Source organism: Xyrauchen texanus, chromosome 49 (genome assembly GCF_025860055.1).
Source record: "Xyrauchen texanus isolate HMW12.3.18 chromosome 49, RBS_HiC_50CHRs, whole genome shotgun sequence".
Lineage (NCBI taxonomy): Eukaryota > Metazoa > Chordata > Actinopteri > Cypriniformes > Catostomidae > Xyrauchen > Xyrauchen texanus.
In genome coordinates this window covers 2,017,176-2,033,916 of record NC_068324.1, presented here as the reverse complement: position 1 = coordinate 2,033,916, position 16,741 = coordinate 2,017,176, and the positions used below count along the sequence as shown (strand labels likewise).

Sequence of the window (16,741 nt, the reverse complement as noted above, 5' to 3'; positions counted from 1 at the left end):
GTGTTTTTAACGCATTGCTAAGTGGTTGCTTGAGTGTTAGTGGTTGCAGGGGGTTGCTGCATTTGCTAAGGTGTTATGGGTTGTTTATTAGCGCATTGCTATACGGGTGCTAATGTGTTCTGGGTAGTTAATAGGGCATTGCTATGTGGTTGCTAAGGTTTCATAGGTGTTTTTAGATCAATGCTCTGTGGTTGTTGGGGTTTTGTGGTGGTTGCTTTGCTACAGTTGCTAAGGTGTTAAGCGTGTACTTTAGCACATTGTTGCTAGGGTGTTCTCATGGTTGCTAGGCCATTGCTATGCAATTGCTAGGGTTTTCCGGGTGGTTTCTAGAGTGTATCAATGCGGTTGCTAAGGTGTTATGGGTGTTTTTTAGTGCATTGAAATGTGGTTGTTTGGGTGTTGTGGGTGGTTGCAGGGGGTTGCTGCAGTCGCTACGGTGTTATGGGTTGTTTATTAGTGCATTGCTATATGGTAGCTTATATGTTCTGGGTGGTTGCTAGGGAGTTGCTATGCGGTTAATAAGATGTCATGGGTGTTTTTTAGCAAACTGCTATGTGGTTGTTGGTGTTTTGTGGGTGGTTGCATTGCTACAGTTGCTAAGGTGTTAAGCATGTTTTTTAGAACATTGTTGCTAGGGTGTTCTTATGGTTGCTAGGCCATTGCTATGCAATTGCTAGGGTGTTCTGGGTGGATGCAAAGATGTTGCTATGCAGTTGCTAAGGTGTTTTGGGTTGTATGTTCTTAGAACATTGCTATGTGGTTACTAAGGTGTTAAGGGTGTTTTTAGCACATTGAAATGTGGTTGCTAGTGTTTTCTGGGTGGTTGTCTGGGAGGTCATTGTTTTGCAGTTGCTTGAGCATTATGCTTTTTTTTTTAAAAAAGCGCATTTTAATGTGAATTTTAGGGTGTTCTGTTTGGTTACTAAGGTGTGCAATGTGATTACTGAGGTGTTATGGGTGTTTTTAGTGCATTGCTATGCTGTTGCTAGGGTGTTCTGTGCAGTTGGTAAGGTGATGCATGCTTTTCACAAGTTATCATTAGCTTGTTCAAAATCATTAGTCTGATCGCTTAGTAAAGTAACAGCACACCTCCCCTCAACAGGCCACATGATTTGAAGTATAATTCATGTCAGTAGCACATACAATGTGGGATGAGTTACGTGCCAAAGTTTAATACTTCGAAAAAAGGGTTCGTTCAACCCAAAGAATGCATGCAAATTTGTTGTGGCAAATGCTAGATTGCATCCTGTTGAGCAGATATCACAGCCTGTTCCCTCTTCCCCCCAGGCAGCAGGGAGGTGGCATTCACCTACGCCATCACCGCCGCTGGGGTCGCCCATGCCGTGACGGCCGCATGCAGCCAGGGCAACATGAGCCACTGCGGCTGTGACCGGGAAAAACAGGGCTACTACAACCAGGAGGAGGGATGGAAGTGGGGCGGGTGCTCTGCCGACATCAAATACGGCATCGAGTTCTCCCGGAAGTTTGTGGATGCCCGCGAGATTAAAAAAAATGCTCGGCGATTGATGAACCTTCACAATAATGAAGCCGGGCGAAAGGTAAGATTCACGCGAAGCACCACATTTTTGTTTAACATGGTCTCATGACAAGTCTCAATAATAGTAAATAATTAAAGTTTTATTTATATAGCAGCTTTCAAAACAATGTTTACAAAGTTCTTTAAACAAGTATATATTAAAGAAATGTTCCAGGTTCAATTCAAGTTGATTACCACAAAAATGTATTTTGACTTGTCCCTTCTTTTCTTTAATAAAAGCACAAATGTGTGTTGCAGTGCGGCACTTACAATGGAAGTCAATGGGGTAATTTTTGGAGGGTTTGAAGGCAGAAATGTGAAGGTTATAATTTTATAAAAGCACTTACATTAAATCTTCTGTTGCAACTTGTGTATTATTTGAGCTGTAAAATTGTTTAAATCATCATTTTAGGGGTTTAGGGTTTGTTGACATTATATCGTCATGGTAACAAAGTTATAAAATTGGCTATAACTTTATACAGAAAAGGTTATTAAGTGATTTTATCACGCTAAAATCATGTTTACACACATATCCTTTGTCTTGTGTCTATACTTTTGAAAAAGTAAATATTTTAACATTAAACATTTTTATTGAACCCGGAATATTCCTTTAAGTATACACACCGATCAGCCATAACATTAAAACCACCTGCCTAATATTGTATAGGTCCCCCTCTTGCCACCAATTCAGGGCCAACCCGCATCTCCGAACAGTATTCAATTGTACAGAGTGGTTATCAGAGTTACTGTAGACTTTGTCACTTCTAATCTGTCTGGCCGTTCTCCGTTGACCTCTCTCACTGGATGTTTTTTGTTTTTGGCACTGTGGTGATGTGGGCGTGGCCGAGCGACATCTGTGGAGAGTAAGCTGTTTGAGATTATTTTCCACAGGTGTCAATCCTTACTACTCTTCCTCTCCCGACCTCGCTCTCCACAGACGTCGCTTGGCCATGCCCACATCATCACAGGCACCATTCTGAGTAAATTCTAGAGACTGTTGTGTGTGAAAATCCCAGGAGATCAGCAGTTACAGAAATACTCAAACCAGCCCGTCTGGCAGCAACGCTCATGCCACGCTTCAAATCAATGAGATCTAATTTTTCCCCATTCTTATGGTTGATGTGAACATTAACTGAAGCTCCTGACCCATATATGCATTATTTTATGCACTGCTGTCACACGATTGGTTGATTAGATTATCGCATTGATGATTGTTGGTGCCAGACGATGGTTTGAGTATTTATGTAACTGCTGATCTCCTGGGATTTTCAAGCAAAACAGTATCTAGAGTTTACACAGAATGGGGCCTGTGGTGATGTGGGCGTGGCCGAGTGACATCTGTGGAGAGCAAGGCCAGGAGAGGAAGAGTAGTAAGGATTGACACCTGTGGAAAATGATCTCAAACAGCTTACTCTCCACAGATGCCGCTCGGCCACGCCCACATCACCACAGTTCCAAAAACAAAAAACATCCCTTGAGCGGCAGTTCTGTGGACGGAAACTTCTTGTTGATGAGAGAGGTCAACAGAGAATGGCCAGACTGACAAAGTCTATGGTAACTCAGATAAACACTAAGAAGAATTTAGTCTCTGAATGCTGTTCTGAGCAGCTAGTTGGCACTTTTTTGGTGGCACGAGGGGTACCTACACAATAATAGGCAGGTGGTTTTAATGTTGTGGCTGATCGTGTATAAGTATATATTATAGTAGTGTTCAATAATAGCAGGGCTGGATTGGTATTCTGGCATACCGGACATTTTCCCGGTGGGCAGACACACTTTGGGGCCGATCAGGGGTGGACTGGCCATCAGGAGAACCGGGACTAAGCTAAAATGGGCCGCCAAGTTATGCAGAACGGGCCACAAAATGACGCCGCGATATGCCAAAGCGGGCAGCGATATGCAGAAACAACTTTGAGCCAGTTTCTATGTAAAATCCCAGGCCGATTTCTCTTCCCAGTCCACATGGTACAATATGGTGAAATCAAACAATGTGATTACTGCTTTCATAAGGTTCACCCAAACCAAAACCTAACCATGATTATAATTCGAAAATAACTTTTGTGTTCCACAAGACGAGGGAAGCGTATTACAGGTTATTGACATCAGTCATTTGTATTGCATAAATAATTATGGAACGAGTAACCAAATTTGTTCAAAGACATTTAACTACATAAAATAAAGTGTTGGATAGGAGGCTAGCTAATAATTGATGCCTGTATTATATCGATTGGGAATTTTATTTGTCGATTGTTTGATCTGTATAGGAATAAAAGTCACACTTTTTCATATGATCTCTTACGATTCTCCATCTCGTATGGATTATTAATCAGTTGTCATGAGACTGTTTCTTAGGAGTATGCAAATGTACGCTAACAATGCATTATTTCTTACTGAAATACAGTATGCATGCAGCATTTTGACTACTAAGACAAGTAGAAAGATCCTGTAGACGGTGCTTCTTAATTTGTTTTAGACATTGGAAGCTTTTGAACTTTGAAGCTTGGAAGCACTTTTTGGCCTACAGTTACTTGAAGAGACAAATAACAAATTCTTCGGAAAGTCCATAAATTTACTTTGAAAAGACAAATGCATTTAGACTTAAATGTCTGTTTTTTTCAGTTTAAAGAGAGGGAAAAGGAAAACATTTTAGCGTTTTAGCAATTGGCTCCATGCAGACATGTGGTGTAGCTCATCTTTATAGCTCTTGAAGGCCCTCCAAAACCCTTCAACTGGCATGTGTGTGGCACAGTTTGTTCTTCTTATGCACAACAGGTGTTTCAGGTGGGACATTTAGGATGCACACGCAAATCTATCAGCTCATTGAATCCGCAACAGTTATTGCTTGTTTCGCCTCGACCAATTACTGCAGGTTTTCATGCGCTGTGGCGTCGTCTTGATCCCGGATCAAGCTCGGTTTGGCCGAGTGCCGCTCTGGCCATGTTTGTTTTTGATAGCTGTTAGTCATTCCAAGAACACAGAACAACATGCAGAACCGCATGCGACGCATGCACTCCAGTGACAAATGGATCTAATTAATAACACTGGGCTGTATGGTGCGAGCCCACGAGAGTCTGAGCAGAATCCGCTTTTGAGCATCGAGCATGCAGTTGCCAGTTGGATCCCGGCCAATCCCATGGCAAGCCACTGCATGAAATCATCAAGTCGAAAGCTTGTAACAGGATATTATTGCAAGTCTTTCTGCTGTACTGCTCTCGCTCCATTTTTTCTGGTCTTTTATAGACGACCCACAATGGCTATAGTGGAGCCATAGGCTGAGTGAGGGGTGGGATGTACCATGTGACTCTGAATATGGGAGAATATGGAAGCTGCCACCATGGAATTTCAATTGCTATCATACGTGTGTGTGGTTGGAGCGAGCTTGGCCACAAAACTGCTCCACATTAGCACTGTGGATGTAAGCGTATCCAGGCAAATGTAAACAGCGCTGCGGGCCTTCGGACGGCTCGTGAAGTAACACATCGTTCATTTTGAAACGGCATTCCCTGTGGCCAAAATAACTGGTTGAATCAATGTTAGTCATGAACGTATTTGTCTGCAGAATCAGTGTTGATATATTGAAGCCACATGAAACTAATTTCAATAGCGTACAAGTGTTAAGATTTGTTTTACAATTGAATAATTTGTTATTTGGTTAGTAATGGAGGGGAATCCAGTTTATGTTTTATTTAATTCAAATGACTCATTGCATGAATGGCAGAATTAATAAATCATTATCCTGGTTAATTAAAAACTAGCTGAGCTGTCTGGCTGTCTACGTCCTACATAGGCAGCTGCCTTCTAAGGGAGCATCGTAACTGAAATGCAACTTCATAAGTGACAGATTTGAAATGCTCAATATTTCACATTTGTGCTCAACAAGAGTTTGACATTAGAATTAGAGGTAGACGATATACCAGTTTTACTATCGGTTACAGAAATCTCGGTTATTGCCGAAAATCGATGCCAGTTTTTGCTTACAGTTGTTTTTATTATTATTATTATTATTCCTCATCAATAAACCTCATTTTGTGTACAAAACTTTTCATCTGAAAATATTAGCTATAAAAAGCTTCATTATGTTTATACTTACATACAGTATATAAAGCATTGTAACAGAGCCAAGTCTCTGTCATTTCAAAATAAGAGTCCCCAGTGTTTTTCAGGCTTAAAATCTGGCGTGGATGCCTCGATGTTTGTGCTCTTTATACTAAGGATTTGTTTTTTAATAATTGTATAAATCGATTAAAAGAAACGATTGCCAGATTAATCGGTTATCGGCCTTTTGCAAAATCCACCATCGGTCAACATCTAGTTAGAATGTTGTTATTGTGCCATAATAAACTAATAAACATAAATATATGAAGAACACACAAATATTGGATAGAATAGTCCATATTTAATTATATTGCAATTAGAACTACTACTTCTTTCAGGGCTGGACTGAGAAGAGAAATTGGCCCAGGATTTTACATAACAACTGGCCCAAAAGGTGTTAAGTGCGGGGTGGGGGGGTTGTTGGGGTTTAAGACAAAATTTGTTGGGGGTGTTCGCTGTCCTTATCTGCATATTGCAGCACCATTTTATGGTCTGTTCTGCATTATGTGGATCATTTTAGCTTATCGGGGACCATTTGGACCTTTCGCGGCCGACCTACCAGCCCGCTTGGTTCTCCCGATGGCCGGTCCTCCACTAAACGGCCCCAAAGTGCGTCGGCCCACCGGGAAAATGCCTGGTATGCCAGATTACCAGTCCAGCCCTGCATTTCCACCATCTTGGATTAACTTTTTCCCTGGGTTTTGATATGGAGTTTAAAATGTAAAATCACTGGTCATGTTGCTAAATATTCTGTAACTTATTGGTATACTTCAATCAGTTTTCAACCATTTCTTACTTAATATGGAAAACTGGCTTCTATTATATACAGTAAATCACAGAAAAGGGCCAGATGTGGGCAACTAATAATAACAATTTTTTTTCTTCTTTTCTTTTTTTGACAATAAACTTTAGTGTGGACTTTTTTAAAACCCTTGCCAAAACATTTCCTCCAATATTGGACAGGTACTGATGAAATTGAGATGTTCAAATCAGCATTAACTGTCAATGCCTTACCTGGGTCAAGATGGTTATACTAGATTAATCAATTAGTTTGCACATGTTTTCCAAGGAAATTATCATTGCATTGTTGAGGAGTCGTACCAGTCAGAGGAATGAGTTTGGGGGAATAAGTGCTCTGCCAAAGGATTTTATTCATGCAACATTTCACTGGGATAGCCACTCATGTCAAATGTAAATGTAAAAATAAAACGCCTCTCTTCCTTCTAATATAAAAAATACAATTATAATATTTATTTTACTATATTAAAAAATGGCAAAAATTAAAAAAGATATTTATTATGTAAAATATGTTACAAAATATATTGCTAGTATACAGTATGTTGCAATATAAATATATTTTAAATACATTTTAGTTATATTTATATTTATTTAAATTTTAGTTTTTATCAACATTTTTTATTGCTAAAATACAGTGCATTCAGTAAGTATTCAGACCTTCAGGTTTCCTTCAACCCTGACCAGTCCCCTAATCCCTGCCACTGAAAAACACCCCCACAGAATGATGCTACCACCACCGTTGGGATGGTATTGCGCTGGTGATGAGTGGTGCCTCCAGACATGACGCTTGGCATTGAGGCCAAACAGTTCAATCTTCATTTCATCAGACCACATAATCTTGTTTCTCACAGTCTGAGAGTCCTGTAGGTGCTTTCATGTGTCTTACGTTAATGAGAGGCTTCCGTCTGGCCACTCTGCCATTAAGCCCAGATCGGTGGAGTGTTGCAGTGATGGTTGTCCTTCTGCAAGTTTCTCCCATCTCCACTCATGATGTCTGGAGCTCAACCAGAGTGACCATCGGGTCCTTGGTCACCTCTCTTACCAAGGCCCTTCTCCCCTGATTGCTCAGTTTGTCCCGGCGGCCAGCTCTAGGAAGAGTCCTGGTGGTTCCAAACTTCTTCCATTTAAGAATTATGGAGGCCACTGTGCTCTTGGGAACCATCAATGCAGCCAAAATGTTTTGTAGCCTTCCCCAGATCTGTGACACAATCCTGTCTCTGAGCTCTGCAGGCAGTTCCTTTGACTTCATGGCTTGGTTTTTGCTCTGATATGCATTTGCAGCTGTGAGACGTTGTATAGACATGTGTGTGTCTTTCCAAATAATGTCCAATCAATTGAATTTGCCACAGGTGACTCCCCTACACTCAAAGATGATCCAGAGAAATGTGATGCACCTGAGCTACATTTCAAGTGTCATAGCAAAGGGTCTGAATACAGTTTTTACATTTAAATTGAATTTAAAGCATTTTAGCAAAATGTGAAAAAGCTGAAGGGGTCTGAATACTTTCTGAATGCACTGTATTGTATATATACTGTATTATATTTGGACATCTACGGTGCAAAAATCATTTTCTTAATGATCATTTATGTCCAGTTGTTCAGTGACATAAATGAGTACTTGAAGCTATTTGACATAGGATATTTTTTCTTGTTTTGAGAGAAATCTCAAAATGATCTGCCAATGGGGTAAGAAAAAAAACGTAATTCAAAGGGAAAACAAGTTTATCTTTCTTATCCCATTGGCCAACTTTTTTATTAGAATTTGTTAAGCACAAACCCCACCTAATGTTGTTAGACTTAATATCTTACGTCATTCTGTATAAACCCCCCCCCTCCCCCAGCTAAAACCATTTTTATTTTTTTTACACCAAGAACATCTCTCTTCTGATTTGCGATAGACATTTTAAAATACCTTCCCAACCACCATTCCAAAGACAGGTTTCTTCAGCAAAGTAAACCAAATAAAAAATGTAGTTTGCTCTAGTGTGACTGATGGCCGTTTGGCGGCTTCATTGCTATGAAAGATCTGCAACACATTAAATACCTCACATTAAATAGTGTTTGGTTATATGAGATTTATATGCATTTGTCCTGCTCATGGATGTGGTGTATATAGAAAATGACAGAGTAGAAGAATGCAGAAGGGTGTATTTCCCCTGGTTTTGATGGGTAAACTGGCATACGAGAGCTCCTTTTGGGCTAAAGTATCTTATATAGCACATTGGATCTTTGTATGCCAGCATATGGTTTTTCCACTGAATGCACATGGCATGACTTCCAAACATCCCAACAGCCCAATGTAAACCATAAAAAGGCTGATTTCCGAAAGCCATTTGCATGTGCTGAGTTTTGTTTTGCAATTATGAAACCCATTAACACGGTTAATTAAATTTTTTATTTTTTTTGATGATGTCGTTGTGACTAAATGTTAGTGTTGCGGAGTAACTAACTAAAAGTAGCAACGCTATTAAACAAAATTTTTTCAGCAAAGTGACAGAAGCTCTGCTCTGTCCAAAACTGTAAAACAAGCTCGCAGTTGAGTACAACAAAACACCGCATTGCTGTTTTTGTCACATTGTATTGCGCACAAAGCCTTAAGGCTAGTGTTGGTCGAACGCTCTAGCCGAAGTATAGTCTTTTGACAGTGAGGAAAGTCAATGCACTCGTGGCCATCTTTGGAACGCTCCTCATATTTTTCTATGTAAACAAGCGGCATGCTAGTCCAGCTACTATCTACTTCAATGGGGAAAGACTGGAAAATCCAAAATGGTTGGTCAAGATTGCGATCAAAGAACAAATATCAAATTAGCAGTAAAATCTGACAACGCCGATTTGGTAAATGTCCTGCACTTATATAGCGCTTTTTTAACCTTAGAGGATACCAAAGTGCTTTACACTGTGTCCCGTTCACCCATTTACACACCAATGATGGCAGAGCTGCCATGCAAGGCGCTAGTCTGCCATTGGGAGCAACTTGGGGTTCAGTGTCTTGCCCAAGGACACTTCGGCATGTGGAGTCATGTGGGCCGGGAATCAAACCGCCAACCCTGTGATTAGCAGCCGACACACTCTACCACCTGACCCTAAGATTACACAAAAAACTAAACTTTGCCAGCTTGTATAGCTAATGCACATGCGCGTTCTCGAGTTGATTTAAAGGCGATGTCAGTATCTAAAAGGTGATTGGCTTTTTTCCCTTTAAGGCGGAACATCTTTTCTACATCCGTTGGGCATTCCAATAGTGGCTCGTCTCTGATAAAAAGTTCAACGCACGCACACTATGGCTGCTTTTTGATACCTATTTAGCACGAACAAAGGAAAGTGCATTTGCCTGCAATGCTCAAATGCGCGGACTGTCCTCGTTTCTAGAAAAACTGGGATGCATGCGTACTGTGCAGATGATGAAATTGGTGTAACACCCTTAAAATATGATTTGAGAAAATTACAAGAAAAGTACCATTATTACATTAAAAGTGACATTATTTTGTACAATATTTTTATTGTGAAATATTGAGTTACTGTTATTGATTTATATTCCAACCCAACATACTATTTACTCTACAGACTTGGTTTAGGGTATCTTTTTTTTTTTTCAATATCCCCAAACCAAGACCAAATTTTGTTACTGTAACTCATCCGAGAGCTTTGAACCTACATCCACCAAATTTGGCACAGTCCATCAGCCTGTGCTGGCTCGGGTTGCTATGTCTTTTCTAACCAATCAGACTTACGGTTTTCCCATTACGGACGATCAAAAATCCCCTATTCAAACTCCATCTTTAAAAAATTCAAATGTAAACAAACCCAAACAAGGTCTTTAATCTATAACCTTCAAACGTAAATTTTTTTTAAAACTGATTTGAACTTAGAGAAGGTTTTGTTGAGCCAACATTGACAAGCTTTACCAACTATATCTAGTTTTAGTTGTATTAAGTATATATTTATCTCTTTTTTTCAAATACCGTAAATGTAGATTAATTTATTGCAAAACCTGTCACATTAACAGTTTCAGATAATTGGCTGATTCTGATTGGTCGTATCCATTAAAACCTCCTTCTATATTGTTTCCCGCAGGTACTCGAAGAGCGAATGAAGCTGGAATGCAAATGTCATGGCGTGTCAGGCTCCTGTACCATCAAAACTTGTTGGACCACACTACCGAAATTCCGTGAGATCGGCTACATCCTGAAAGACAAGTACAACAAAGCGGTTCACGTGGAAGTGGTCCGAGCCACGCGACTGCGGCAGCCTACATTCCTCAAGGTGAAGAAGACACACGGATACCAAAAACCCTTCGAATCGGATTTGGTCTACATAGAGCGCTCGCCAAACTATTGCGAAGAGGACGCCAAAACTGGCAGCGTAGGGACGCAAGGGCGACTGTGCAACCGAACTTCTCCGCACACGGACGGTTGTGACCTCATGTGCTGTGGGCGGGGCTACAACACACACCAGTACACGAAGGTGTGGCAATGCAACTGTAAATTCCAATGGTGCTGCTTCGTGAAATGCAACACGTGTAGCGAGCGAACGGAAGTGTTTACCTGCAAATGAACGAACGTCGACGAGGTTCAATGGGACGGGCTATGTGACACGGACAGAGTGAGCGGGAAAAACCCTTGGAATGAAATCGGAATGGGAATTTTAATCTATCAGCTCTTTGAGGTGTTGTTTTACACAGCAGAATGTATATTTGCTTTAACACAGAGTTAAAATACTAAACTCTATTGGTAGATACAAACCCAGTTTTCGACCAGAGGAACATGCACTGATATATCCACACCGACTCAAGTGCAATGATCGGAATAGCATTCTAGCATACTACTCGTACGATTTCTGCCGTATCGACTGCAGAAATGGCAACAGTTGTGTGCTTGTATGCTACTCCGAACATTGCTAAGCTAAAGGACTGCAGGATATCAGCCATGCCCTGGACCCTGGTGCATTCTGGGATTAATTGTTTGTTTGATTTTTCACGGGAATCTCTTCTGAGGACTCAAATGAGGATTCTTGAGATTTGGATATTTGGATGGAACTTCTTGGAAAAGCAAATTAAGCCACAAGATTTTGTGTCATCTCAAAATGCCACGTTTAAGAGCAAGGAACTCCAAAAAATTGAGTTTTGCTTCAGAAGGAGCTCTGAAAACAGTGCGGACTGCACATTAAGGATGTATATGCCTCCTAACTGCCAACTGGAACCTGGTAGAGTATGTTAGTTATCCAGTCACACTGGAGCTTGTCTGTTTGAACACTGAAAATAAGTTATTATATATTATATGTTATAGTCTCCTAAGGAACGGAAGCGCTAACGGGTAGAAATGATGTCTTATTTTGTACTATTTTGTAGTGTAAAATAAACAAGAAAAAAAAAACTTGCAATTGATGGGCCCAGATTGTTCTGCAATGGCTATTGATGTGTTAACTTTGACATACCACTGTAATTTCTATGTTAGCATTGGTTCATCTTTGCTGTTATCCAGCCGTAGTTCTCAATAGAACTTGGGTTAAAATTGATAAACAAGTCTTTCCAATCAAGGATCCTTCCTCAATTCATGAAATGTGGAACCAATATATTTCTGGATATGTTACAGAGTGCTGCACTGATATTTTTTCTATTCAGATACAAAGCAATTAAAACTAAAATAAATATCAATTTGACTGACATTTGGCATGTTATTGCAGACTAAAGAACTTTCTGTGTCTAAGATGAGTCCTACAGCAACTGGATTTGCTTTGGGATCCAAAGCAAATTGCGTTTGGGATTGCTTTGGGACTTTTGGGTGAAAACCAAACACATTACTAGAACCAAAATATCTTTAAAATCAAATATTGAAATATAGATTAAAGTCAACATAAAATACAAAATGATCCCATTATGGTTCATAATTCAATATGCTAACAAAAAAAGCTAACTTTGAAACAACTTTCCTTTCAAATGATGTCACTAATCCCTTGTACTTTTTCAGCCCCGCCCCTCCAACAATCTGGTTGCATTTTAAAATGTAACGGCCAATTTTTACAATACAATCCTATTGTTCCTATTAATAAAATCGCTCAAAAATATGTCGGATTAGCGAATCGATTGTGAATTGGGCGTTTCATGTGGACATTAACAGCACAGGCGCAACAGTACGCGAAATATTAACATGACAAACATGTTAATGTAAACACTTAAAACCAATTTGATAGGGGGCCTGGGTACCACTCCTGAAGCCGCGAGTTCGAATCCAGGGCATCCTGAGTGACTCCAGCCAGGACTCCTTGGCAACCAAATTGGCCCAGTTGCTAGGGAGGCTAGAGTCACATGGGGTAACCTCCTCGTGGTGGTGATTAGTGGTTCTCTCAATGGGGCGTGTGGTGAGTTGTGTGTGGATCGTGGAGAGTAGCATGAGTCTCCACATGCTGTGAGTCTCCGCGGTGTCATGCACAACGAGTCACGTGATCAGATGCGCCGATTGATGGAACAATTGAGACTCGTCCTCTGCAACCCGGACTCGTCCTCAGTAACCGCGCCACTACGAGGACCTACTAAGTAGTGGAAATGGGATGATATCAACATAAGCCTATTTATTTTGATATCTTGACTATTTATGTTTATTCGGTTAGTTGGTGCCAGAGTGTTTCATGTCCACCCAACATCAAGTCACATACCCGACCAAATGAGTTCCACTGGTGGCAGTGGTGGTTTCCTATGGATGGCAGTGATGGCTTACACTTCCATATCTTCGAACCCTGTTTGAGTCAGTGAGACGTTATGAGGCATATTTGAGGCAACGATCCCAGAGGATGGAAACTGTCGCCCTATTCTGAAGTTCCAGTCACTCTTACTCTTAATGGGGCATGAGGAGGAAACACATCATTAGAAATCATACTCGCTTAATCCAGCAGCTTGCGGATATAGGTTTTCTTTATGTTTTGAAGGAAAGCACATGTTTATAATATCCTGTGGTCTGTTCCCTTGATTGTGGCATGTGTGGAGTTATCTGTGGAATTAGATAGAAGACAAGAGGGTTTAAGATGACTCGGTCTGACTCTCTGATAGACATAATGGAGATTTCAGCCACTGAAGAATCAACTTCTGATGTTTCTCTTAAAGTTCCACAAATGAGATACTCTCTGACATACAGTGAGAGTGTATAGAGCTATAAAATGAATGTGAATATCTCAAGACATTGATGAGATCTCTTCTAAAACTCCTGAAATGACATTTGTGAAATAACTTGGAGCGTATATCTTGTTTATTGGGAATTAGTCTGGTATACGCTATCCTAACTATGCTGCAAAAAAATTAAATAATGAAAGATTTGTATTTTTAGCTTGTTTTCCTGTAAAAATATCGAAATATTCTTAAAACAATAAGCAAAATGGCATAAAATATTAAGTCCTGTTTTCAGAAAAACAAATGAAATTTCGTCAAGTTTATGCTTAAAACAAAACAAAATATCTGCAAGTTAAAAAAAAAATCTTAATAATATTTTTTGGGTGTTTTCCAGTAAAATATTAAAAAAATTATTAAAACGATTTTGTCTTGTTTTTAGAGAACATTTAGGGAGGTTTATGCTTAAAACAAGAAAAAACGTCTTACAAAGGTGTAAGAAATATAAACGTATTAAAAAGGAAAAACTATTTATTTTCTCACCCCATTGGCAGACCCCCACCTCCCTCCTGTGTAATAAGCATACCATTTCCAAAATGTTGTCAGATTTCTCCAAAAATTTAATATCCTATGCCATTTTGCTTGTCAAGTGAACATTTATTGCTTTAAGAATATTTATATATTTCTACTGGGAAATAAGACAAAAATACTGCACTTTGCACTTTAATTATAAGGATGCTTTCTTGAAAAGGTCCAAATAAATTCGAAATACTCCGATATCATTTTTAAGGGAAAAGGGGGGCTGTGGCAGTGCGTTTGATCGAGGGAAAACTCCCGGTCACTGTGCAGCCGGGTGAAAAGCATTACAGACGGGCAGCAAAGCAGAAGTAAGATGTGTTTTGTTAGTCGTCTGAAACCCTGGGGCCCGGAACCATCTAAGCTCCATGACTATACCCCGGATTGCCCAAAATAAATCCACCTGTTTCTGGCAAACATTTTGCCATTAAAAAATATGAGACAGAAAAACAGAGTGCGCTGTGTGTGTGCTGTCCTCTAAAGCGGCTTTTGTTCAGGTGTCAAGATCGTTTGTTCAGTGTGAGTTCCACTCTGCCGGATAATGCCAGCGCTCTCATTCACACAGATACAGCGATTCAGAGGCGCGCTGGACAGCAACGGTCCAGCAACTGGTAAAGAGAGTGCATATAACACGGCATGTTTAAAGGATCACAGTTCATTTTAAAGGAATATTCCGGGTGCAAGTTAAGTTCAATCGACAGCATTTGTAGCATAATGTTGATTACCATAGAAAGTAACTTTCCCTCAATTATTCAAAAGAAGCTCAAATCTGTTTTAGAGTGAGGCATTTACAATGGAAGTCAATGGGGCCAATCCATAAACGTTAAAATACTCACCGTTTCAAAAGTATAGCCACAAGACGTAAACAATATGCATGTAAACATGATTTTAGTGTGATAAAATAATTGACTAACCTTTTCTGTTTAAAGTTATTTCCAATTTTACAACTTCGTTGCCATGTCGACATAACTGTAAACCCAAAAATGACATAAAAATGGTGATTTAAACAACTTTACAGCTTTAATAAACACAAAGTTTTAATAGAATAATTAATGTAAGTGCTTTTTATAAAATTATAAGCTTCACATTTTTGCCTTCAAACTCTCCAAAAATTGGTCCCTTTGACTTCCATTGTAAGTGCCTCACTGGAACACAGATTTTTGTTTTTTGTTAAGAAAAGGAGGCATGAATTGAGCTTTACTTGTATTGAGTCTAGAATATTTATTACAAATTTTGATATCACTTCCAATTCATTCATCACAGTGGAAATGGAGGGTTAATTTTAGTGCGTTGCATTGTGTTATGGTGCGTTCGAATCATAATCATCCAAAAAGTCCAAAAGGGGCCGAATCGGACTCAAGACAAGTCCACAACAGGCTGAGTCCGAGTCGAGGCAGAGCCTAGTCCGAGTCTTTAAACAATCAAATCCGAGTCAAGTCCGAGTCCAAAAGGGGCCGAGTCGGACTCAAGACCGACTCCATAACAGACCGAGTCCGAGTTGAGTTTGAGTCAAGTCGGAGTCTAAACAATTGATTCCAAGTCGAGTCTGAGTCCAAAAGGGGCTGAGTCAGACTCAAGACCGAGTCCATAACAGACTGAGTCCAAGTTGAGTCCGAGTCAAGTCCAAGTCTTTAAACAATGGAATCCGAGTCGAGTCTGAGTCCAAAAGGGGCTGAGTCAGACTCAAGACCGAGTGCTTAACAGACCGAGTGAGTCCGAGTCTTTAAAAAATAGAATCCGAGTCGAGTCTGAGTCCAAAAGGGGCTGAGTCGGACTCAAGACCGAGTCCATAACAGACCGAGTCTGAGTTGAGTCCGAGTCAAGTCCGAGTCTTTAAACAATTGATTCCGAGTTGAGTCTGAGTCCAAAAGGGGCTGAGTCAGACTCAAGACCGAGTCCATAACAGACCGAGTCCAAGTTGAGTCCGAGTCAAGTCCAAGTCTTTAAACAATTGATTCATAGTCGAGTCTGAGTCCAAAAGGGGCTGAGTCGGACTCAAGACCGAGTCCATAACAGACCGAGTCCGAGTTGAGTCTGAGTCAAGTCCAAGTCTTTAAACAATTGATTCCGAGTCGAGTCTGAGTCCAAAAGGGGCTGAGTCAGACTCAAGACCGAGTCCATAACAGACCGAGTCCAAGTTGAGTCCGAGTCAAGTCCAAGTCTTTAAACAATTGATTCATAGTCGAGTCTGAGTCCAAAAGGGGCTGAGTCGGACTCAAGACCGAGTCCATAACAGACCGAGTCCGAGTTGAGTCTGAGTCAAGTCCAAGTCTTTAAACAATTGATTCCGAGTCGAGTCTGAGTCCAAAAGGGGCTGAGTCGGACTCAAGACCGAGTCCATAACAGACCGAGTCCGAGTTGAGTCTGAGTCTTAAAAAAAATCGAATCCGAGTCGAGTCTGAGTCCAAAAGGGGCTTAGTCGGACTCAAGGCCGAATTAAACTTATCATGAATCTGAATAATTTGTATGTGACGGACTGAGTTTCAATTTCCATCATGGTCTATTTCATCTGTCATATTCACATGAACGGGCGCACGGGCGAGAGAGTTAAAGAAGTACTTTGAAAGAGTGTGCGCGCTGCTCTCAGCCAGAATAATCACACGTAAGAACATATACAAGTGAAAACTGATGCACAGTAT

General features: G+C 40.3%; 1 protein-coding gene across 2 annotated transcripts in view; it reads left to right on the top strand.

Annotated features, from left to right (window-relative positions):
- LOC127640692 (protein Wnt-7b-like) overlaps positions 1 to 12,053 on the top strand; it is a 55,835-nt gene extending 43,782 nt beyond the window's left edge. For both annotated transcript variants that reach the window (XM_052123387.1, XM_052123386.1), the window contains exons 3-4: positions 1,288 to 1,559; positions 10,505 to 12,053. In XM_052123387.1, coding sequence (XP_051979347.1) covers positions 1,288 to 1,559; positions 10,505 to 10,984 — 752 coding nt within the window. In that variant the 3' untranslated portion in view covers positions 10,985 to 12,053. The remainder of the gene's footprint in view (positions 1 to 1,287; positions 1,560 to 10,504) is intronic.
- The last annotated feature ends 4,688 nt before the right edge of the window (positions 12,054 to 16,741 follow it).